Source organism: Schistocerca americana, chromosome X (genome assembly GCF_021461395.2).
Source record: "Schistocerca americana isolate TAMUIC-IGC-003095 chromosome X, iqSchAmer2.1, whole genome shotgun sequence".
In the NCBI taxonomy this organism is placed as follows: domain Eukaryota; kingdom Metazoa; phylum Arthropoda; class Insecta; order Orthoptera; family Acrididae; genus Schistocerca; species Schistocerca americana.
In genome coordinates, this window is record NC_060130.1 from 933,445,135 (window position 1) to 933,470,384 (window position 25,250).

Here is a 25,250-nt window from a genome sequence, read left to right on the forward strand (position 1 = left end):
TCATACCTTTCTAGCAACTGTATACTTACTTTCACTTCTTGCAGAGGATTCCTCAAGTAGTATTTCTGCAGTTCGAAACTGTGTATCGCTATTGCTTGTGTTAGTACCACTACTTTATTAATAGTTCTTCAAACTAGCATTTCTATCTGTCTTTCGTATGTTTAAGTCCCATTAATAGTTTCCAGTTTCTAATTGTACTAATCTTTTTTTTCCATTTATGCAGCTTTTACATGCTCAGAAAGATGCCCTTGTGTCTGTCTGTCTTGCCATTTCCTATTTTATTCAAAACTTCCCACTGATCAAGGTAGTGCAGTGGTAAGACACTGCTCTTGCATTTTGAAGGATAGCTGTTCAACTCCACGAGCAGCCATCCAAATTTTCATTTTCCATGGTTTTCCTAAATTGCTTAAGCTGAATGCCATGATGGTTCCTTTGAAAAGGACACAGCCAATTTCCTTCTCCTATCCAAGCTTGAGAACTGTCCCTAATGACATTATCGAGAGAACACTAAACTCTAATCATCTCTCCTTTTCAAAATTTCCTTAACTGAAATTGCATTTTCTTTTTATGGCAGAGAAACAAGCTTTATGGTTTTGGGTTAAGGAGGATTTGTTTTTATTATCGGGATTTTGTAGGAATTTCATTCTTATTATCTTTCCATTAACAGAAGCTTCAGCACATTCCTCATCAAACCATGTACATGTATACCTGCTTTGAGGTATTTTCTGTCGTACCTCCTAAGCATGTCAGTCCTGTTCAATTGTAGTATTTGGTTGGCTATTTGCAGAGGAACTTGTGCTACTTTTATTTATCTAATCTTTTATGAATTTCTGAGATATTACAAGATTTTGGAGCACAATATAAATCTAGTTGCAGGAGTATTGCTTGCAACTCAGCATTATATGGTCAAAATGCTTGTATTTGTAGCACCGAACAGGGTTAGATACATGAGACCCAACCCTAGGTCAAAGAAACTCTTAGATTAGCTTATATTTAGTTTTCATTCCACAGACCCAAAAAATGAGATGATTCTTATGTGTGAGGAACATGTCAGAAAGTTTAACATAAAAACATAAAACATTTGAATATAATACTTACCACCCAGATCATTTGTCAGGAGATTGTCAAAATACGTGAATACAATGCTCTAAACTGGAATAGCTAATATTTACAGAATTACATGCTGTCAGAATGAATCATTGTTATGCACGATTAATAAATTTATCATAAATCAATACCTAATCTTGACTGTTGTGACCAAGTGATGTCAAGACTGAAGTCTAACAGACAGTTTTACTTAAGCTGGTTTAACAGTCTCTGTTAAGATATTCATCTACGGAATAGGAGGAGTTGCCTATCAAAAAGTCTTTCAAACACTGTTTAAACCATGCTTTATCTGAAACCAAGTTTTTCATTCTTGCTGGCAATTTATTGAGAATCTGTGTTCCTGAATATTGGTCCCCTTTTTGGACCAAGGTAAGTGATTTTAGGTCTTTATGTAGATTGTTTTTATTCCCAGTATTGATCCTATGTATTGAGCTATTGGTTGGAAATAAAGATATGTTACTTGCAACAAATTTCACAAAGGAATAAATATATTGAGAAGCAGTGGTTAGAATACAAAGTTCCTTGAACAGGTTTCTACATGATGTTCTTGAATTTACACCACAAACAATTCTTATCACATTCTTTTGCACCCTAAAAACTTTTGCTCAGTTTGATGAGTTACCCCAGAATATTATCCCGTATGACACAATAGACTGAAAGTAAGCAAAGTATGAAAGTTGTTTTTATATTTGTATCTCCTATATCTGAAATCATTCTCACTGCAAATACAGACTTGTTTACTGACTTGTTTAGGTGCTTAAGCAATTCTGTGGTATGCACTTCCCAACTGAATTTATTATTGAGTTGTAATCCCAGAAATTTAACACTGTCAACCTCTTTGAACTACATATCTTCATATGTTATACACATGCTGAAAGGCAATCTCTTCCAGGTTCTGAATGGCAAATAGTGGGTTTTCTCAAAGTTTCACGACAGTGAATTAGCTTTGAACCATTTATTAATGTCAATAAAAATTTGATTCGCAACTATATCTAAATCTGTACTTGACTTGCTACTTATTGCAATGTTTGTCATCAGCAAACAAAACAAATTTAGCATCTGGCAATGTAACAGACGAGAGGTCACTAATGTACACAAGATAAAGCAATGGACCCAAGATGGAACCTTGAGGAACACCATATGTAATTAATTCCCAATCAGATGAAGACACTGCTTATGGCACACGTATTTCACAACACCACCCTTCTTTCCTGTTAGATAGATAAGACTCAAACCACTTCACAGCATTGCCAGTGACACCATAATATTCTAATTTACTTAAGAGACTGTTGTAGTTCACACAGTCAAAGGCTTTTGACAGGTCACAGAAAATGCCAGTAGCCTCTAATTTATAATCTAATGAATTAAGCACATTCTCACTGTATGTGTGAATAGCTTTCTCCATATCAGAGCCCTTAAGAAATCCAAATTGTGACTTGGACAATATATTATTTGCAGTCAGATGCTTAAGGAGACGCTTGAACACGACCTTTTCAAATCTTTTTGACAAAGCCAGCAAAAGTTAAATTGTTCAATAGTTTGATGGTATCTCTTTATCCCCCCTGTAAAGAGGCTTAGCTTTAGCATATTTTAGCCAGTCTGGAAATGTTCCACTGATAAGAAGAGATTGAGTACACAAATAACTTAAATTAGAACTCAACTTGCATTAGCACTCTTTGATTAACTTCGTTGGTATGTTATCATACCCACTGAAATACTTAGATTTTAATGATTTTATGATGGCTGCTACTTCTTTGAAGACGTGTCATTTCCATTTTACTGACATTATTTTTGAAGACTGGTCTGCCATTGTGTGTTCGGGCAACACTGAAGAATTGAAGGTCACAAAGACGGTGGCTGTCTTCTCAGTTTCTCCATTATTCCTGTGTGTGCTTTGCTCCATATTCCCTATCCCTTGTGATACCCATTCTTCTTTCTTCGGCTCTGTTACACCCACATCCATAATGTCGCAATATGTGGCCGTACCCTTGCTGGAGTTAAGGGTGTTATGTAACTCAACAATTATGCTTTAGTCATCTAGTTTCTGTGACTTCCTAAGTCCTTCCACTTGCTTTGCCCTGTCAGTCCCTACCAGCAAAGAACCATTGCTTGATAGATTTGAAGGTACCAAGCAAGCCCTTATGGATACAGAAGGGGGACACTTTTTCGAACATCCTCTCCTTCCTCTTCATCACTGCAAAAATATTCTGGTTTAGATTAGATTTACTTTCATTCCAATTGATCTGTAGTGAGGAGGTCCTCCAGGATGTAGAACATAATACATGACAAATATTTATAACTCAACAAATAAGCTAATGTACCATTCCACAGGTCCCAAGTGGAATGATCGTCATTTTTTAGTGAACACTATATCAAAGAATCATTTTACAAAAACTAATGCACTGAATTTAAAATGAAAACTGTTTTTTTATTTATTTATAAGGTAATAAATGTGTAATACAACTACTATAATACTTACATACAATGAACACATTACTGCACTGAAATTATGCAGAAGTTATATTGTGTGTGTGTGTGTGTGTGTGTGTGTGTGTGTGTGTGTGTGTGTGTGTGTGTGTATTTTTGTTATTGTTTCTATCAACGTACCAACGCTTTCGTTTGGTAAGTTACAGAATCTTTGTTTTACCAAACGAAAGCGTTGGTACGTTGATAGAAACAATAACAATAACAAACACAAACACACACACACAAATTTCAAGCTTTCACAACCCACAGTTGCTTCATCAGGAAACAGGGAAGGAGAGGGAAAGACGAAAGGTTGTGGGTTCTAAAAGAGAGGGTAAGGAGTCAATCCAATCCCGAGAGTGGAAAGACTTACCTTGGTGGGACAGGTATACACTCGCGCACACACATACACACACACACATATCCATCCGCACATAACAGACACAAGCAGACATATGTAAAGGCAAAGAGTTTGGGTAGAGATGTCAGTCAAGGCGGAAGTACAGAGGAAAAGATGTTATTGAATGACAGGTGAGGTATGAGCGGCGGCAACTTGAAATTAGCGGAGGTTCAGGCCTGGTGGGTAACGGGAAGAAAGGATATATTGAAGGGCAAGTTCCCATCTCTGGAGTTCTGATAGGTTGGTGTCAGTGGGAAGTATCCAGATAACCCGGATGGTGTAACACTGTGCCAAGATGTGCTGGCCGTGCACCAAGGCATGTTTAGCCACAGGGTGATCCTCATTACCAACAAACACTGTCTGCCTGTGTCCATTCATGCGAATGGACAGTTTGTTGCTGGTCATTCCCACATAGAAAGCTTCACAGGTCAGTTGGTAAATCACGTGGGTGCTGTCACACGTGGCTCTGCCTTTGATCGTGTACGCCTTCCGGGTTACAGGACTGTAGTAGGTGGTGGTGGGAGGGTGCATGGGACAGGTTTTACATCGGAGGTGGTTACAACGGTAGGAGTCAGAGGATAGGGAAGGTGGTTTGGGGATTTCATAGGGATGAACCAAGAGGTTACGAAGGTTAGGTGGACGGTGGAAAGACACTCTTGGTGGAGTGGGGAGGATTTCATGAAGGATGGATCTCATTTCAGGGCAGGATTTGAGGAAGTCATATCCCTGCTGGAGAGCCACATTCAGAATCTGATCCAGTCCCGGAAAGTATCCTGTCACAAGTGGGGCACTTTTGGGATTCTTCTCTGGGAGGTTCTGGGTTTGGGGGGATGAGGAAGTGGCTCTGGTTATTTGCTTCTGTACCAGGTCGGGAGGGTAGCTGCGGGATGCGAAACCTGTTTTCAGGTTGTTGGTGTAATGGTTCAGGGATTCAGGACTCCACCTAAAAAACTATCCAATCTTATGGTTTCCCACTTCCGGAAAGGCAACTCACTCACCCTCCCCAACCTTTCCAGCAAACCTCAACCTCCTCTCACTGCACACAAACCCAGTCTCTCCCATCTACTCAATCTCCCACCTCCAGGTCCACTCCACCCAAAACCTCATAATTCTAATCAACACAATCTGGAACCACAACACCCCAATTCAGTAGTTAACCTTTCCTCCAAACTTCTCTCCTAATCCGAAACCTCTGTCCTATCCAAAGGCCTCACCTTCAGCCCTACTCCCAGATTCAACCAAACAGCCCTCATCAAAGATTTACTGTCCTACACTCGTACTCTCTGCTGGAAATATCACTTTGCCACGAAGAAAAATAACCCTGATCCTACTCCTTATGATCCAACTCCCCAAGACACTATCCAAATTGAACCCTGCCTGGAACAGTTCAATCCTCCGTCACAGCGGGACCCACCTCCTCTTCCTCAAAATCACCCTCTCCAAACCTTCCAGGAATTTCTCACTTCCAGCATTGCCTCTCAATCCTCCTTGAGAAACCTTAATTCTATTCCCAACATCACCACAGCTGAAGCCCAGGCTATCCGTGATCTGAAGGCTGACCGATCCATCATCATTCTTCCGGCGGACAAGGGTTCCACGACCGTGGTACTTGATCGTCAGGAGTATGTGGCTGAAGGACTGCGTCAACTTTCAGACAACACTACATACAAAGTTTGCCAAGGTAATCCCATTCCTGATGTCAAGGCGGAGCTTCAAGGAATCCTCAGAACCTTAGACCCCCTACAAAACCTTTCACCTGACTCCATCAACCTCCTGACCCCACCGACACCCCGCACCCCTACCTTCTACCTACTTCCTAAAATTCACAAACCCAATCATCCCGGCCGCCCCATTGTAGCTGGTTACCAAGCCCCCACAGAACGTATCTCTGCCTACGTAGATCAACACCTTCAACCCATTACATGCAGTCTCCCATCCTTCATCAAAGACACCAACCACTTTCTCCAACGCCTGTAATCCTTACCCAATCTGTTACCCTCGGAAATCATCCTTGTAACCATTAATGCCACTTCCTTATACACAAATATCCCGCATGTCCAGGGCCTCACTGCAATGGAGCACTTCCTTTATTTATTGTTCCGTGGGACCACATTAAGGAGAAGTCTCCATGGTCATGGAACGAGTCAATACATGAAATTACAACACGATTGTAGAAACAGATAAAATGAAATATAAGAAACATATTCAGTTGTAGATTGTAGAAACAGATAAAATGAAATATAAGAAACATGTTCAGGCGACACGTCGTTAGTTTAAATAAAGAAAATCAAGAATGTAACACTGGAATTTGCTTAATTTTTTAGCTCTTCCAGGAGCTCCTCGACAGAGTAGGAGTAGTGAGCCATGAGGAAACTCTTCAGTTTAGACTTAAAAGCGTTTGGGCTACTGCTAAGATTTTTGAGTTCTTGTCGTAGCTTATTGAAAATGGATACAGCAGAATACTGCACTCCTTTCTGCACAAGAGTCAAGGAAGTGCATTCCACATGCAGATTTGATTTCTGCCTAGTATTAACTGAGTGAAAGCTGCTAACTCTTGGGAATAAGCTAATATTGCTAACAACAAACGACATTAAAGAAAATATATACTGTGAGGGCAATGTCAAAATTCCCAGACTATTGAATAGGGGTCGACAAGAGGTTTTCGAACTTACACCACACATAGCTCGAACAGCCCGTTTTTGAGCCAAAAATACCCTTTTTGAATCAGAAGAATTGCCCCAAAAAATAATACCATATGACATAAGCGTATGAAAATATGCGAAGTAGACTACTTTTCGTGTTGTACTGTCACTTATTTCAGATACTGTTCTAATGGTAAATAAAGCAGCATTTAGTTACTGAACAAGATCCTGGACATGGGCTTTCCACAACAGCTTACTATCTATCTGAGCTTGAACTGTTCCGTCTCGCTTACAACATGCCCATTCTGTCTGATTAAAATATCAGTTCTTGTTGAATTGTGAGTTAGAAACTGTAAAAACTGAGTCTTACTGTGATTTAGCATCAAATTATTTTCCACAAGCCACAAACTTATTTCATGAACTACATTATTTGATAATGTTTGAATTTTACACACAAGATCCTTCACCACCAAGCTGGTGTCATCAGCAAACAGAAATATTTTTGAATCACCTGTAATATTAGAAGGCATATCATTTATATAAATAAGAAACAGCAGTGGCCCCAGCACCGATCCTTGGGGAACGCCCCATTTAACAGTGCCCCATTGGGACTGAACAGCATTACCACTCTCAATATTGCGGAGAATTACCTTCTGCTTTCTGTTCTTAAAGTAAGAGGCGAACCAATTGTAAGCTACTCCCCTTACTCCATAATGTTCCAACTTCTGCAGTAACATTTTGTGATCAACACAATCAAAAGCCTTCGTTAAATCAAAGAAAACACCTAATGTTCAAAACCTTTTATTTAATCCGTCCAAAACCTCACAGAGAAAAGAGACAATAGCATTTTCAGTTGTTAAGCCATTTCTAAAACCAAACTGTACATTTGACAGCAAATTATGTGAATTTAAATGCTCCAGTAACCTTGTATATACAACCTTCTCGATAACTTTAGCAAACACCGATGGCATAGAAATAGGTCTAAAATTGTCAACAGTATCAATGTCTCCCTTTTTATAAAGTGGCTTCACTACCGAGTACTTTAATCGGTCAGGAAACCGACCACTCCTAAGGAAAAAGTTACAGATATGGCTGAGAACTGGGCTAACATACAAAGAACAATACTTCAGTATTCTGCTAGATACCCTGTCATATCCATGAGAGTTCTTGGTCTTTAGTGATTTAATTATTAACTCAATCTCCCTCTTGTCAGTATCATGGAGGAGCATTTCAGGTAACAGTCTCGGAACACTTTTTTCTACGAGCGCTATATGATTCCCTGTTGGGACTAGGTTTCTATTTAGTTCACCTGCTATATTCAGAAAGTGATTATTAAATACTGTACATATATGTGACTTATCAGTAACACGGACATTTCCACTACGCACCGATTCTATATCCTCGACCTGTTTATGCAGACCAGCCACTTCCTTTACGACTGACCATATGGTTTTAATTTTATCCTAAGACTTAGCTATTCTATCTGCATACCACATACTTTTTGCCCTCCTAATAACTTTTTTAAGCACCTTACAATACTGTTTGTAATGGGCTATTGCATTTAGATTGCGACTGTTTCTAACGTTTTGATATAATTGCCACCTTGTTCTACAAGATATTCTTATACCTTTAGTCAGCCACCAAGGCTGCCTGTTTGTGCTACTACCCTGTTTTGAACGTTCTAACGGAAAGCAACTTTCAAAGAGCACGAGAAAAGTCTTGAGGAAAGCATTCTATTTATCGTCTACTGTATCAGCACTATAAACATCTTGCCACTCTTGTTCCTTGATAAGGCTTACAAAAGTCTCTGCAGCAACTGGATCAGCTTTCCTAAAAAGTTGGTAACTATATTTAACATGTGTTGCAGCACAAAAATCTTTTAGACTTAAAATTTGTGCATCATGATTTGAAAGGCAATTCACCATTTTGCTAACAGAATGCCCTTCTATTAATGATGAATGAACAAAAATATTGTCTATGGTTGTTCTACTGTTCCCTTGCACTCTCGTTGGAAAGAATAGGGTTTGCATAAGATTATATGAATTAAGGAGGTCTACCAGCATCCTTTTCCTTGCACAATCACTTATACAATTTATATTGAAGTCACCACATATAACTAACTTTTTGTATTTCCTATAAAGTGAACCAAGAACCTCCTCTAGCTTTAGCAAAAATGTTGTGAAATCGGAGTCTGGGGATCTATAAATAACAACAGTAAGAAGTTATAGCTCCACTAAATTTAACCACACCTGCACAACATTCAAACACCTTTTCAGTGCAGTACTTTGAAACATCAATTGACTCAAATGGGATACCGTTTTTCACATACACGGCTACTCCCCCCCACCGCAAAGAGCTCCTCGAAAAGCTGCCAGCCAACGTGTATCCTGGTAAAGGAAGCCTCTGAATTATCTCCTTATTTAAGAAGTGTTCAGATATACCAATAATTTCAGAGTCAACATCTATAAGCAGTTCACTAACTTTATCTCTAATGCCTTGTATGTTTTGATGAAATATACTACTTCCCTCATTAATCGGATACCTAAGCTTTGTTGAAAGTGGTTTCTTTGTTAGAGAGACTTCCCTTAAGCAGGAATACCTGTCAGCTGACTTTAATCTAAAAAAGGTACAGCTCTAACACCCACAACTACCGGAATTTTCCCATGAGTGATCCCACCACCCCCACATATGCTGTCACCTATAAGCTTTGCCAACCTCCCCTTTCCATACCTGTTGAGGTGCAGGCCATGTCTAGTGAAACCCGTCCTGCTGATAGACCCCACCGACACCACTGAAATGTGACTCATGCCTTCTGTCATTAGCGCACCCCCAAGTCTCATGTTATTACGCTTGATGGCTGTATTAAGATGAGGCCATTCGTGACACTGAAACAGTTCCACGAAATGCACATTTGTGTTGCCAGTCTGAGTGGCTATCTTTTCCAGGTCACCATCTATGTCATACTACCCATCCCTATCAATACTATTACCAGCCCCACCCACAATCACTACCTGATCCTCTTTTGTAAAATCCCTACATAACCCCCCTATGTTAAAAGTCACCTGAGCCAATCCTGCATTAGGCTTCACAATGCTGGTGACCTGGTACTCACTCCCCAGCACTTCCTGCAACTGCTGGCCTACACCTCTACCATGAGAACTACCTAACAGCAGAACCTTCTTCTTTCTCTTAGACTTTGCAACTGTCCTAGCCACCGTAACTGCTGAGGTCTGCTGCATACTTCCTACATCTACAGCTACTAGAGATTCCTCTCCACTAGACTCTGACAGTTGGTCATATCTATTACAAACACCAATAGTAAAACTATCTGAAAATCTCCTTCACCTAGCAGATCTCTTGCCAATAGCCAGCTCCCATTCCCCAACCCCCTTCTCCCTCTTCATCCTATCTAGCTCCTCCTGTGCGTTTTTCCAACTGCACCTGAAGGGCACAGATCTTACGCTCCTGCTCCTCTATCAACTTACTCTTGCTACATAACCTGCAGTTCCAGGAGAGGATCTCACCAGAATGCCCACTGGCTTCCCCACTGCATTCCCCCCAGTGAAAATACTTCGAACAAGTCTCACACCGCAATCCACTACTCACGAACCTACGGCAAAGCCCACACTTCTCACTCATGGTAAAATTTTACAGTTATTGAAACAAGAAAACAACTTTATCTAAGTTCCACTACTACAATAAGAAGATGTTAAAAACTGACTACAATAATCACAAACTTGCTCTACAAGGAAAGTAACTACTATTATTGACAGTATTAATCAACAACAAATGAGAATATAACAAAATACTAACAGAGAAAGAAAATCAAACGTCTAATGACAGTAGCGAAACTGAAAGCAGTTCGCAAAAATTTCTTCTGAAGTTATTTCACCGGAAAACTCATGGTAAAATTTTACAGTTATTGAAACAAGAAAACAACTTTATCTAAGTTCTTTCACGCCGATCACCTGCCACCCTACCTAAAACCTCTTTCCTCATTACCTTAGCCAGCTTCATCCTAAGTCACAACTTCTTCTCTTTCGAAGGCCAGACATACCTACAATTAAAGGAAACAGGCATGGGTACCAGCATGGCCCCCTCATACGCCAACCTATTTAAGGGTCGCTTAGAGGAAGCCTTCTTGGTTACCCAAGTCTGCCAACCCAAAGTTTGGTACAGATTTATTGATGACATCTTCATGATCTGGACTCACAGTGAAGAAGAACTCCAGAATTTCCTCTCCAACCTCAACTCCTTTGGTTCCATCAGATTCACCTGGTCCCACTCCAAATCCCATGCCACTTTCCTCGATGTTGACCTCCATCTGTCCAATGGCCAGCTTCACACATCCGTCCACATCAAACCCACCAACAAGCAACAGTACCTCCATTATGACAGCTGCCACCCATTCCATATCAAACGGTCTCTTCCCTACAGCCTAGGTCTTCGTGGCAAACGAATCTGCTCCAGTCCTGAATCCCTGAACCATTACACCAACAACCTGAAAACAGCTTTCGCATCCCGCATCTACCCTCCCGACCAGAGCCACTTCCTCATCCCCCCAAACCCAGAACCTCACACAAAAGAATCCCAAAAGTGCCCCACTTGTGACAGGATACTTTCCGGGACTGGATCAGACTCTGAATGTGGCTCTCCAGCAGGGATACGACTTCCTCAAATCCTGCCCTGAAATGAGATCCATCCTTCACGAAATCCTCCCCACTCCACCAAGAGTGTCTTTCCGCCGTCCACCTAACCTTCGTAACCTCTCGGTTCATCCCTATGATATCCCCAAACCACCTTCCCTACCCTCTGGCTCCTACCCTTGTAACGGCCCCCAGGTGTAAAACCTGTCCCATGCACCCTCCCACCACCACCTACTCCAGTCCTGTAACCCGGAAGGCGTACACGATCAAAGGCAGTCACGTGTGACAGCACCCACATGATTTACCAACTGACCTGTGAAGCTTTCTATGTGGGAACGACCAGCAACAAACTGTCCATTCTCATGAACGGACAAAGGCACGCGAGAGAGTGTATACCTGTCCCTTTTTCCCACCAAGGTAAGTCTTTCCGCTCCCGGGATTGGAATGACTCCTTACCCTCTCCCTTAAAACCCACATACTTTTGCCTTTCCCTCTCCTTCCCTGTTTGCTGATGAAGCAACCGTGGGTTGCGAAAGCTTGAAATTTGTGTGTGTGTTTGTTACTGTTAGTGTTTCTATCAACTTACCAATGCTTTCGTTTGGTAAGTTACAGAATCTTTGTTTTTAGATACATTTTTCCCACTACTGAGAAATTCATCAATGGAGTAGAAGGAATTGGCCACCAATAAATCCTTTAGGCTTCTCTTAAACTGAATTTCATTGGTTGTTAAGCTTTTTACGGCTGCTGGCAAGTGGGTGTTCCTAAATAATGCACACCTTTTTGTACAAGAGTAAGTGACTTTAAATCCTTGTCAAGATTATTCTTATTTCTAGTATTGATTCCATGAATTGAGCTATTGGTTTTAAAAAGTGATATATTTTTAATGACAAATTTCATTAAAGAATAAATATATTGGGAAGCAGTAGTTAGTATCCCTAGTTCCCTAAACAGGCTTCTGCAGGATGTTCTTCAGTTCACCCCACATATAACTCTTACTGCACATTTGTGTGCCTGGAAAATTTTAGCTTGGCTTAATGAAACTGTTGTGACTTGGCAAGACAGCCAAGTCACTAGGATGTAGCCGAAAGGCACGCGTTTAAGCTCACGCAGGCTGGCGTGAGGTCTGGAACAGGTAAAGTAATTATATTAGCAAAAAAGGTACGTAGCTTCTGGAATACTTAACTTTAATCCATAATTGGTGAACATCGGTCTGATGGTACATGCATCACAAGATAAATAGCAATTGATAATGGCGCCTTGCTAGGTCGTAGCAAATGACGTAGCTGAAGGCTATGCTAACTATCGTCTCGGCAAATGAGAGCGTAATTTGTCAGTGAACCATCGCTAGCAAAGTCGGCTGTACAACTGGGGCGAGTGCTAGGAAGTCTCTCTAGACTTGCCGTGTGGCGGCGCTCGGTCTGCAATCATTGATAGTGGCGACACGCGGGTCCGACGTATACTAACGGACCGCGGCCGATTTAAAGGCTACCACCTAGCAAGTGTGGTGTCTAGCGGTGACACCACAGAATCACCCCAAAAAAATAATCCCATATGACATTATGGAATGATAGTAAGCATAGTATGCCAGCTTTCTCATTTTTATATCCACTATGTCTGACAATTCGAACTGCAAATAGAGATTTGTTAAGATTCTTCAGCAGTTCTGTAGTGTGCTTTTCCCAGTTGAATTTATTATCAAGCTGTAATCCCAAGAATTTAACACTGTCCACTTCTTCTATCTGCTTATCATATGTTAGGCATATACTCGTGGGACACCCCTTACAAGTTCTGAACTGCAAGTAGTGTGTTTTTTCAAAGTTTAGTGACAAGGAATTGGCTAGGAACCAGTGATTAATGTCCACAAATATTTTATTAGCTGATCTTTCTAAGACTACACTTGATTTGCTATTTGTTGCAATGTTTGTATCATCGGCAAACAAAACGAACTTGGCATCTGGTAATGTTAATAATGAAAGGTCATTGATACACACAAGAAAAAGTAAGGACCCTAAAATGGAACCTTGTGGGACCCCACATGTAATTAGTCCCCAGTTGGATGATGCCTGATAGCTTGATACATGTCTCTTTCCTAATAACACCCTTTGTTTCCTACCAGAGATACAAGATTTGAACCATTTTGCAGCATTTCCTGTTACACTATAATATTCTAATTTACTTAAAAGGATATTGTGATTTACACAGTCAAATGCCTTTGACAGATCACAAAATATACCAGTTGCCTACATTTTCACTGGAAGTGTAGATAGCCTTCTCAATATCAGAACCCTTTAGAAATCCGAACTGTGACTTTGACAGTATGTTATTTGAGATAAAATGGTTATAAAGCCAATTGCACATTACTTTTTCTAAAATTTTTGAGAATGCTGGCAAAAGTGAAATTGGTCGGAAATTTGATGCTATTTCTTTATCTCCCTTCTTAAACGGTGGCTTAACTTCAGCATATTTTAACCAGTCAGGAAATATCCCACTGATTAACGACAGGTTACACAGATAGCTCAAAATGTTACTTAACTCAGAATCACATTCTTTAATTAGCTTTGTTGATGTTTCATCATATCCACTAGATGTTTTTGATTTTAAAGATTTTATGATGGACATTATTTCTGCTGGGGTAGTGAGGGTCACATTCGTATTACGGAAGTCACTTGAAATGTCTGGTTTGAGGTATTCCATAGCAGCAACTACAGAACCTGACAACTCCATCTTTTCAGTAATAGTTATGAAATGTCACCAATGTATCATTTACTCTTAATGATATTTGTCCCTCTTCATGTCTGGTTCTACCGGTCTCCTCCTTCACTATATCCCATATTGTCTTTATTTTGTTATCTGATATGACTATCTTTTCCTTGTAATATATTTGCTTTGATGTCTGTATTACAGTCTTTAATATTTTGCAGTATTTCTTGTAATGTGCTATAGCATCAACATCGGAACTGTTTCGGATTGACAGATACAGTTTTCTTTTTGTTTTACAAGATTTCTTGAGCCCCATTACTAAAGAAAGTTGATTGTCAGGACAACCAGCCTCTCTCACTTGTTTGGATGAGTGGCTGCGAGTATTCCCAGGTGGTACACCCATCACACTGGGAGGACAGCCATGCAATTCATCGGCACGCAGTATATCTTGAGATTGAGGTTTTTTTTTCTTCTTCTTCTTCTTTTTCTTTGAGGTTTGTCCCATCCTCATAATCTGGACAGCCAAGCCAAGGTCCCCATTCCCTGTGGCGAACACAATGTTCCACCGCCATTCCAAATGGTGATTACTGAACTATGCCCAGAACTTACAGTGAGACAAGACTGGTGGCACTTACCAGATCCAGATCAGGAATCCCGGGGTCAACAAGCCCGTAGCCAGCAAACAAATGCTGAGCCCCTGAGTGTAAGAGTGTTAATTGAATGTAGTTGAATTAAATCAGGCAATGCTGCAGTAATCAGATTAGGAAATGAGACGCTGACGGTAGCGGATGAGTTTAGCTATTGGGCAGCAAAATAATTGATAGTGAATGAAGTAGAGAGGATATAAAATGCCGACTGGCTATAGCAACTAAAGCATTTCTGGAAAAGAAGAATTTGTTAACACTTAATGTCAATTTAAACATTAGGATGTCTTTCTGAAGGTATTTGTCTGGAGAGGAGGTGGGTACAGAAGTGAAACATGGACAGTAAACATTTCACGCAATAAGAGAGAAGCTTTTGAAATTTTGTAGTACATAACAATGCTGAAGCTTTAATGTGAAGATCAGATAATGAAGAGGTACTGAATTGGGAAGAAAATAAATTTATGGCACAATTTGAATAAAAGAAGGGATAGGTTGTTTATGGGGCACTCCTAAGGCATTGTCGTCAATGAATCATAAGTTTTGCAATGGAGGGAAGAGTGAGTGAGTGAGTGAGTGAGTGAGTGAGTGAGTGAGTGTGTGGGGGGGGGGGGGGGGGGAAGAGGGAGAGGGAGACTAAGGATTTACTATAGAAGGGAGGTTTAAGTGGATGTAGGATGCAGTAGTTATGCAGAGCTGAAGAGCCTTGCACAGGGTAGACTAGCATCGAGAGAAGAATTTTAAATTCTATTTGCAACCGGTTGGCTGGAAATCTGTGACACTGTAATTAATTACGGTTGCTGATCACAGCCATGTTCAAAAACACACATTGATCCTAACTTTGTATTCAATTTCTCAGGCATATCAGCAATCCTACCTGATATTATTTATTCATGTAGATAAGTTCTGAAATTGTGCATTAGTTCAAGGAATGGAGTTCTAGTAAGTCATTTTTAAATAGGGCTTCTATTGTCTGTTTTTGAAAGAAGTCTATGGCTGAGTCATTTACAATTCTTTCAAAAACTAAGCACACACAACTTATAACATTACTACAGTCTCTTTTAAAAAAAAAAAAAGTTACACAAAACGATGTTTGTTTTTCAAAATAAATTTTCTGTGTGCCATAAAAAACAAAAATCTCATCTCATTTTCATAAAAGTTTCACTTCTGCCATATGGCAATTTACTACCAAACCAGAAACATTTTTCACAATTTTTAAGTGCAAGGTGGCTGACATATATTACAAAGTCTCACTGTAATTCCTACGAAAATCTTAAAAAGAACTTTTGTCATCACAACTTTCAAATGCAGATGCACTCTTACTAGTGAAGTAGGAAGATAGCTTCTATTGTGAGCTTAGAGTGACACATGCTGCCAGATTCTATGAAGTTCAATTACCAGGTAACAGGTAATAATCAAAGTTTAAACCTCACACATCTCCTATAGCAAATATATTGAACACATCACCTGAGGCATTTGCCACACTAGCGATATGGACTCTGCCTCTCTACACACACACAACAATTTTCTGCTGGTGGCTGACTAAAATTACATAGGTTACAGCTTCTCAGGTCCCAACATATGTCAGCCAGTTCTTTCAAAATTGGTTACAGCTGACTGACCTCAAAACATCAAAACTGTATCACTTCCCATCACACAGAAGCTATCAACATGAGACCACAAAACTACTGTCCTTGCATGAAACTGATTGCAGTGAACCACTGACAAAATAACTTTGAAAACTTATAAACTTTCGCTATACATGTTGTTGGTGTGGTCTTCAGTCCTGAGACTGGTTTGATGCAGCTCTCCATGCTACTCTATCCTGTGCAAGCTCCTTCATCTCCCAGTACTTACTGCAACCTACGTCTTTCTGAATCTGCTTAATGTATTCATCTCTTGGTCTCCCTCTATGATTTTTACCCTCCACACTGCCCTCCAATGCTAAATTTGTGATCCCATGATGCCTCAGGACATGTCCTACCAACCGGTCCCTTCTTCTTGTCAAGTTGTGCCACAAACTTCTCTTCTCCCCAATTCTATTCAATACCTCCTCATTAGTTATGTGATCTACCCATCTAATCTTCAGCATTCTTCTGTAGCACCACATTTTGAAAGCTTCTATTCTCTTCTTGTCCAAACTATTTATCGTCCATGTTTCACTTCCATACATGGCTACACTCCATACAAATACCTTCAGAAACGAGTTCCTGACACTTAAATCTATACTCGATGTTAACAAATTTCTGTTCTCGCTATACATAGTTCCTCAAAAAAAAACAAAAACAACAAGAAACCACTATGTCTCCAAATTTAGCTTGACATTTCTACAAATTAACACAGGATGGGTATTATTTTATGGTCTCTATTGATGTTATTAGTTTACTGTACTGAACTGAATCTGTAATTCTATAAAAATGATTGAAAACACAAATAATTAGTGCACATCTAATCTGAGACCAATATGGTTTTCAGGAAGTTGTTTTTAGACAGACACAGATCTTATTCCATAGTTGCAAAACATTCTCCCTCTATATACACTGCCGGGGAAAAAAAGTATACCCGCAAAGACGACATCAATTTTCTTCCGATGACGCCATATGCCTCCTGAGGTATGGTAGATGTACTGATAACGGCTTCAACATTGTCCTCCTGCCGATAGCACAGTGGCACAGTTACCAGAGTGCCATCTGTGTCTACCCTTTAACAGTGAATGCTCACAAACAGAAGGTTGCAAGCATGTGAAGCAAGCAGCCAACCATCCCATGGAAATGCACTCTTGCTTTCTACAGCCAACTGAGCGAGTTTGAAAGGGGTCAAATTGTGGCCTTCCGAGCAGAGGGTGGTCCTTTTGCAGAACTGTCACACAAGTTGGATAAGCTATGTCAGTTGTGCAATGATGCTGGTATCACTGGTCACATTAACTTTCTCACAGCCCTAGACAAGGCTATGGATGTCCACACAGCACACTAACCAGGGCTCGGTACATGCTGAATGTTATTAGACCCGTTCTTTTGCAACTCTTTAAACAGGAAGGTGATGTGTAGTTCCAACAGGATAATGCTCACCCACACACAGGCCACGAAACTCAATGTGCTTTGCAAGATGTACAGGATCTTCCCTGGCCATCTCGATCTCCAGACTTGTCTCAAAGTCAAACATAAGTGGGATATAATTGGATGAGAAGTGACTCATGCGACTCATGAACCAACATCTCTTACAGAACTACGTGACCTGGTCAAGCAGGCTTGAACAACACACTCCACGACAGTATTTGCCATCTGTACAATTGACTGGATGCCAGAGTTAGCACCTGCATTGTTACCCATAGAGGCTACACCACGTACTAATATGGATGTTCAGCACTGGTCAATACCGGGTACCTCAGAACCACTTGTGCTACTGATCTGTAAATGTAATCATTTTATGTACTCCATAAATCTTTAGCGAATTGTGAACCTGTAAAAGGGTGTCCTAAGTTTTTCTGGCAGTGTATTTCAAACAACACTGATAACTACTAATTTCACTGCTTAACAACTGAATACAGAAAACAGTACTGTCTCTACTGATTTAATCAATTAATCAAATTTTTAGGATGAAACAATTTTGCAATGAAATTGTGTAATTCTACTATGTTCTCTGCAGTGGCCAAACAATGGAAGAAATTATTGGTTACAATACAGTGGAGATTGGAGATTCACTTCACGAGTTTCGTCTGAGACGATTTACGTATCCAGAACTTAATATTGATATGTGTAACAAATCAATAATATATTCATTTTGCACCTCTAAAACTGATGATTCATTAAACTAGTTGCTATTGTACAGAATACAGTATCTGCAAGTCCTTGCATTCAATTCTTGCAGAATAAAGTTATTACAGCTTTTAATAATGTTTGATTATAAAAAAAATTGTTAAGTTTTATGTAATTATTCACAATATGTACTGAACTCTACTATTTACATACTCATATACTCTCCATGGACGCATAGGTTTGTCAGCAGAAAAATTATTCACATAGTCTTTTTCTTTTACATCACAGCCCATTTTAGTTACTTATAACAGGAAGGAGTCAGAAATAGTATTTGTAACAAACGTTATTAAATATTTGTCATTACTGTAGGAGAAAATGATTTATGAAGCTGTTTGGGATGAGGTCAGATCATTATATTCAACTAAGACAACATTCCAATAGAAAAGTCAATTATGAGATGTTATAAGTCTCATTTCTGGCAAAATACCTTCACAAAATGATATTATCAATAGATCTATAGACTAACAACTCTTTACTAATATTCTGAATACAAGAATTGTGAAATTAAGTGCAACCAATATGATTTTTGGGTGTTTCAAAAGTGAAAGGTATGTTCAAGCAGAGATTGTATTTTTATGCAGTGACAGCAGCAAAACAACAGTCAAGTACTGTTTACAAACTTTCATATAAATATCTTACTAACCTTCCAAAATTGACTTTAAAGCTTCATCTGTAAGACTACAAAGCTCTTCATAGCAGATTATCTTCAATTCATCAAGTGTAGCATCCTGAAGAGAAGAAGATATAAAAAACTATTTCAATAGTGAATTTAAGAGATGACACAAATAAAAAGATATTAAGATAGCATCCAAGGGAAATGTGATAATTGTTGGTTAACAAGAGAATGACTTAGTCATAACCATTACTCCTACACAAATATCAAGAAATACTTAAGGAAAAAATTTAAAAATGTCACTTGCAAAGGTGCACCAGATTTTCCAGCTATCACATATGAATAATTACTGTAGATACATCATAACACAAAGAAATTATTCACAACTACAGAAATCTTTTCTAAATCTATGGAAACTCACTGATTCACATTTATCAAAAAGCAAATATGAACTAATACAATATGCTGGATTGACTATGTAAGTATGAAGCAAACGCTGGAATTCCAATCCGTGCTGTGGCATATGGCCCCTTTACCCTTCAACACCACCAAAATACTAACCGCAAAATAACCTCATGAAAAAACTAGCTTATTGAAGGTAACAATAACTTGGAACACCTGCTGCTAGAATAGAAGGTAGTGGATTGGATTGGATTGGATTGGACTGGAGTGGAGTGACAAGCAAGAACATCTTCAGAAGTTTAAATTAGTGTGCAGTGTGTCAACAAAATAGCATAGCTAAGTGTCTGCCCTCTTTGCCATGTGTAACACTGGGCACAAGGCAGATGTACAGTGTGTAAACTTTTAGATGGCAGACCTCTCCCTAGTCCTGAATCGGTAGAAGTCGGTAAACGTCGGGAGGCATCGGTAGGCACACAGTTTCGACTGCTGCCAACATTACGTAGCTGACTGTGTTGTACAAGGTAGCCATTGTCGTCTGCTTCATTATTGTTTTGCACTGTACTGTTCTACGTGTTTTTATTGTGCAGTTGTGCTAAGCATTATTAAAATGAGTGAAGAGGCAGTTGCTGGCCCATCTCGGGAGTCGCCAACATCCCCTACCGGTAGGCCTAGAAGGAAACCAGTATTACGTAGCGATGCTCGCAAAATTATATTGCGTGTGATTGAATGCTGCGAAAGGGAAAGGGAGCAGAAAAAACTGCTTCACCCCATTTACAATCTTCAGTGAGAGCTGCTACATACACAGGACAAAGCATGCGTAGCATTGGAAGATTCAAACAATTTTCCAAGAATCATCCTGGCGTATCACCACAAACGCCTGGCAAAAAAAGGTGAGTTTCCATTTCAGATATATAGATTTTAATGTACATGATGATTTCAGTTTCGTTTACAAACAACATTTAAAGCGAGTTTTACTTCCAAGCCTTTCGTTTGCTTTCGTGTAAGCATGACGTGCAATTTGTAGTGCCAGCACTGTAACTGGTAGCTTTTCAGAGCATTCACACAAGGTTGGCGCCGGTGGCGACACCTACAACGTGGTGACATGAGGAAAGTTTCCAACCGACTTCTCATACACAAACAGCAGTTGACTGGCATTGCCTAGTGAAACGGTGTTGTGATGCCTCATGTAAGGAGGAGAAATTCATAACATCTCGTTTTCCGACTTTGATAAAGGGCGGATTATAGGTGGTGGTGGTGGTGGTGGTGGTGGTGGTGGTGGTTAGTGTTGAACGTCCCGTCGACAACGAGGTCATTAGAGACGGAGCTCATGCTCGGGTTAGGGAAGGATTGGGAAGGAAATCGGCCGTGCCCTTTCAATGGAACCATCCCGGCATTTGCCTGAAGCGATTTAGGGAAATCACGGAAAACCTAAATCAGGATGGCTGGAGACGGGATTGAACCGTCGTCCTCCCGAATCCGAGTCCAGTGTGCTAACCACTGCGCCACCTCGCTCGGTGCGGATTATAGCCTATCGCAATTGCGGTTTATCATATCGTGACACCGCTGCTCGTGTTGGTAGAGATCCAATGACTGTTAGCAGAATATGGAATTGGTGGGTTCAGGAGGGTATTACAGAACGCCATGCTGGATCCCAACGGCCTCGTATCACTAGCAGTCGAGATGACAGGCATCTTATCCACATGGCTGTAACGAATCGTGCAGCCACGTCTCGATCCCTGAGTCAACATATGGGGACGTTTGCAAGACAACCACCATCTGCACAAACAGTTCAACAACGCTTGCAGCAGCATGGACTATCAGCTTCGAGACCATGGCTGCGGTTACCCTTGAAGCTGCATCACAGACAGGAGCGCCTGCGATGGTGTACTCAATGACGAACCTGGGTGCACGAATGGCAAAACATTTTTTCAGATGAATCCAGGTTCTGTTGACAGTATCATGATGGTCGCATCCATGTTTGACGACATTGTGATGAATGCACATTGAAAGTGTGTATGCGTCATCGCCAGACTGGCGTATCACCCGGCATGATGGTATGGGGTGCCACTGGTTACACATATCGGTCATCTCTTGTTCGCATTGACGGCACTTTGAACAGTGGATGTTACATTTAAGGTGTGTTACAACCCGTGGCTCTACCCTTCGTTCGATCCCTGCGAAACCCTACATTTCAGCATGATAATGCACAATCGCATGTTGCAGGTCCTGTACAAGTCTTTCTGCATACAGAAAATGTTCGACTGCTGCCCTGGCCAGCACATTCTCCAGATATCTCACCAACTGAAAACGTCTGTTCAATGGTAGCCGAGCAACCAGCTCATCACAATACGCCAGTCACTACTCTTGATGAACTGTGGGATCGTGTTGAAGCTGCATGGGCAGCTGTACCTGTACACGCCATCCAAGCTCTGTTTGACTCAATGCCCAGGCGTATCAAAGCCGTTATTACGGCCAGAGGTGGTTGTTCTGGGTACTGATTTCTCAGGATCTCTGCACCCAAATTGCGTGAAAATGTAATCGCATGTCAGTTCTAGTATAACATATTTGTCCAATGAACACCCATTTATCATCTGCATTTCTTCTTGGTGTAGCAATTTTAATGGCCAGTAGTGTATTTTTTTTTTTTTTTTTTTTTTTACCGAACCCCCAACTGTGTTTTATCTAATTAATCCTTCAATGTATAAAATGTATCGCATAACAGGTACTTTTTAGCTGTCTTTTTAAATAAGTGTATTTTTGCAATTTCTTTTCTCTCTATTGGTAATTTATTGTACAGTTTTATTCTTTGCCCTCTTATTCCCAATGCTTCTAATTTATTTAATTGAATCTTGTGGTCAACTGTATCAAAGGCCTTATTAAGACCCAAAAATATGCCTGTGACACACTCATCTTTGTCAAGAGCATCAAGTACCACCTTTGTGAACTCTACTATGGCTGACTCCATATTTTTGCCACTTCGGAAACCAAATTGTGATTCGTTTAAAAGGTTGTATTTATTCAAGTAATTCATTAATCTGCCTTTCATAATTGCTTCTATTATTTCTGAGAATGGTGACAGCATGGTAATGGGCCGGTAATTTTCTACATCTTCTGCATTATCTTTCTTAAGCAATGGTACAACTCTTGCCTGTTTTAACTGTTCGGGAAATGTCCCTGATGCAAAGGATTCATTTATTACATTTGTTAAGGGGCCTTATATTATCTCTACGCATTGTTTTAGCACACACATTGGTACTTCATCTAAGCCTACTGACTTTATTTTTTAGTTTTTGAACAGTTTGCTTCATTCTCTGTGGTTGGAAATAACATCACTGTATTTAGTGCAACATTATTTACAGGTGTTATATTTGTTTGGGAGAATTTTTGTTGTAACTTCTCTGCAATACTTTAAAAATATTCATTTACATGGTTTGCTAAGTGTTGTGGATCATTTATTACCCTAGCCCCCTCCCTTAGCAGTATGTTATTCTGCGTTCCTTTGCCTCTCCCCATTTCCTTTTTTATAACATCCCAGACTGCTTTGCTTTTATTCTCTTCATTATATATTATTTTGTAATTAAATGACTTTTTTGCGGCAATCAGCACCTTCCTATAGATCTTTTTGTATCCATGATAGAAATTTAAGAATTCTGGATTATTGCAGCTTTTTAATGGAACTGAGGTGTAAGAGTGTGGGAGGACTTCTTAATACCTGCGGTTATTGACCTGTTTTTGTGAGATGTTGATGTAGACATGCATACTTTTGGAAATGCCTTTTCAAAGTTCAATTTAAATAATGTGGAGAATTTAGAGAATTTCACATTCACATTGGTTTCCCTATACACTTTATCATAGCTTTGTTTTGCAAGTTCCTTTGAAAAATCTTTTATTTTGATTTCTGATAGATGTGGTTTCTAGGCTTGTAGTTTAGGGAATGATCTGATGCCTGATTTTACTGTTGTTATTTGACAGGGATGGTATGATAGTCTGAGATCTTTTACAGCTACATCACATTTTTTCCTGTCTATATTTGTGGTCACATGGTCAATTACTGATGCAGTAATCCTTGTTGCACTATTGACCAATAGGGACATAGCAAAACTTTGAAGGATATTTAAGAGGGTGCTGCTGGATTCATTTATGATATTAGTGTTGATGTTAATGTCCCCATACAGAATTATGTTTACCTTTGTACTTGAGACTTTATCTAGAACTTCTGTTAATTTATTGAAAAAAGTGCCAACACTACCACTGGGAGAGCTATAAACACATAAAATGATTAATTTATTGGTGGTATCAAAGCCCTGTTATTTCAATAGCTGATATTTCAAAGTGTTTGTCTTCACTTGCTGTACTGAGGTCATGTCTTGATTTGAACTGTGTTCGTTTTTGGATATAAATGCATGATCCTCCACCCTTTGAAGCAGTTCTGCAGCACATTTGTCCTTTCATAAGATGATAACACTACATGTTGGATTTCTGTCTCTACACAAGTGCTTAGTAACACAAATTACTGCGCAGTTCAAAGACTGGAGCTCAGCTTCGAATAGTTGAATATTATTTTTTTATTGATTGCATGTTTTGATGGAGGATTGTTAAGTCTGTGAAATGCCCCATGTTACTCTTTCCAATTGTTTGTTTTTCTTTGCGACATCTGGTATGTGCGATATTTAGAGTGTTGAAATCTGTCTTGTGAGTGAGTGTTTCAGTATGTTTTAAAGTGCTGGAGATATCCTTTAGGCAGGGGAACCTGTTGTCTGGGTTTATCCTAAAAAGACTTACTTTTCCTACCCATGACAACAGGTATTTGACCATGTGTGGCCTGAGATCCACACTCTATACTTTCATGAATCAATTGTACCGATCTCCCTTCCCAGTCCTGTTTATATGTAGGCCATGCCTAGTGAAACCCCATCTCTTGATAGTCCCAACGGGCACCAGAGAAACATGAGCAAAGTTTGCTGCCCTCAGTGCCATCCCTAACCCCACATTGATTAGCCTCATAGCTCCATCAAGGTGTGGCAGATCATGACGCCGGAACAGATGAACAAAGTGTATGTTGGTGCCCAGAGTCGGGGAAGCTATCTTGTCCAAGTCACCACCTATGTCATATGCCCCACCCACTGTCATTACAGGATCCTCTTTTGTAAAGTCCTTATATAAAGACCCTAAGCCCTCTATCACATGACTTAGTCCTGCACATAGTGTGGCAAAAAGGGTGATCTGCCTTTGAGCATCATCATGAGCAAAATCCTAAACATGATATTGAGAAACAGTATGAAAATTCTTTAGGTGCATTGCTTTGCACTATCCTACAGGTTCACTGGGCAGTGACAGAAACCTTGATCTGAAAAAACAGTCTTGTCAGAATTACAGCAAAATTATGATCACAATAGAATGCAGCAGTAAGTGCGTGTTCCAAATTGTCATTAATCACTTCCCTAAAAGACAGAAAATGCTGCAGTGCATCAATGCCAGTTCTTTCCAAAGTATTTATGAACAAAGCCTGTATGGCACTGAATTTCACAGACATATGGAGAGTTGCATGCAAGGTACATTCTTCGTTTCTGTCAAGAAAGTTGACAAATTACACTGGGTGAAGAAAGATAAAAAGGGGGGCCACAGAGGTCTGGAAATGTGTTCTCTGATCAGATAAATCACATTCATGCTCGTCACGTATAGCATCTGGCTTACTGTAAACATCAGGAAACCTTACGACGATCTGAGTACAAGGAAAGGAGGGTCTGCGGTGTTCTGGAGACATAAGTCTTCCCTCAAAAATTAACTTATTTGGCCAGCTTCCCGTGGTCGAAACAGT

General features: G+C 40.0%; 1 protein-coding gene across 1 annotated transcript in view; it reads right to left on the minus strand.

The window, feature by feature from the left end:
- The window catches only part of LOC124556617 (caspase activity and apoptosis inhibitor 1-like), a 211,202-nt gene that overhangs the window by 76,741 nt on the left and 109,211 nt on the right, over positions 1-25,250 (minus strand). Inside the window, exon 4 of the mRNA XM_047130584.1 lies at positions 19,061-19,145. Within this exon, the coding sequence (XP_046986540.1) occupies positions 19,061-19,145 (85 nt within the window). The remainder of the gene's footprint in view (positions 1-19,060; positions 19,146-25,250) is intronic.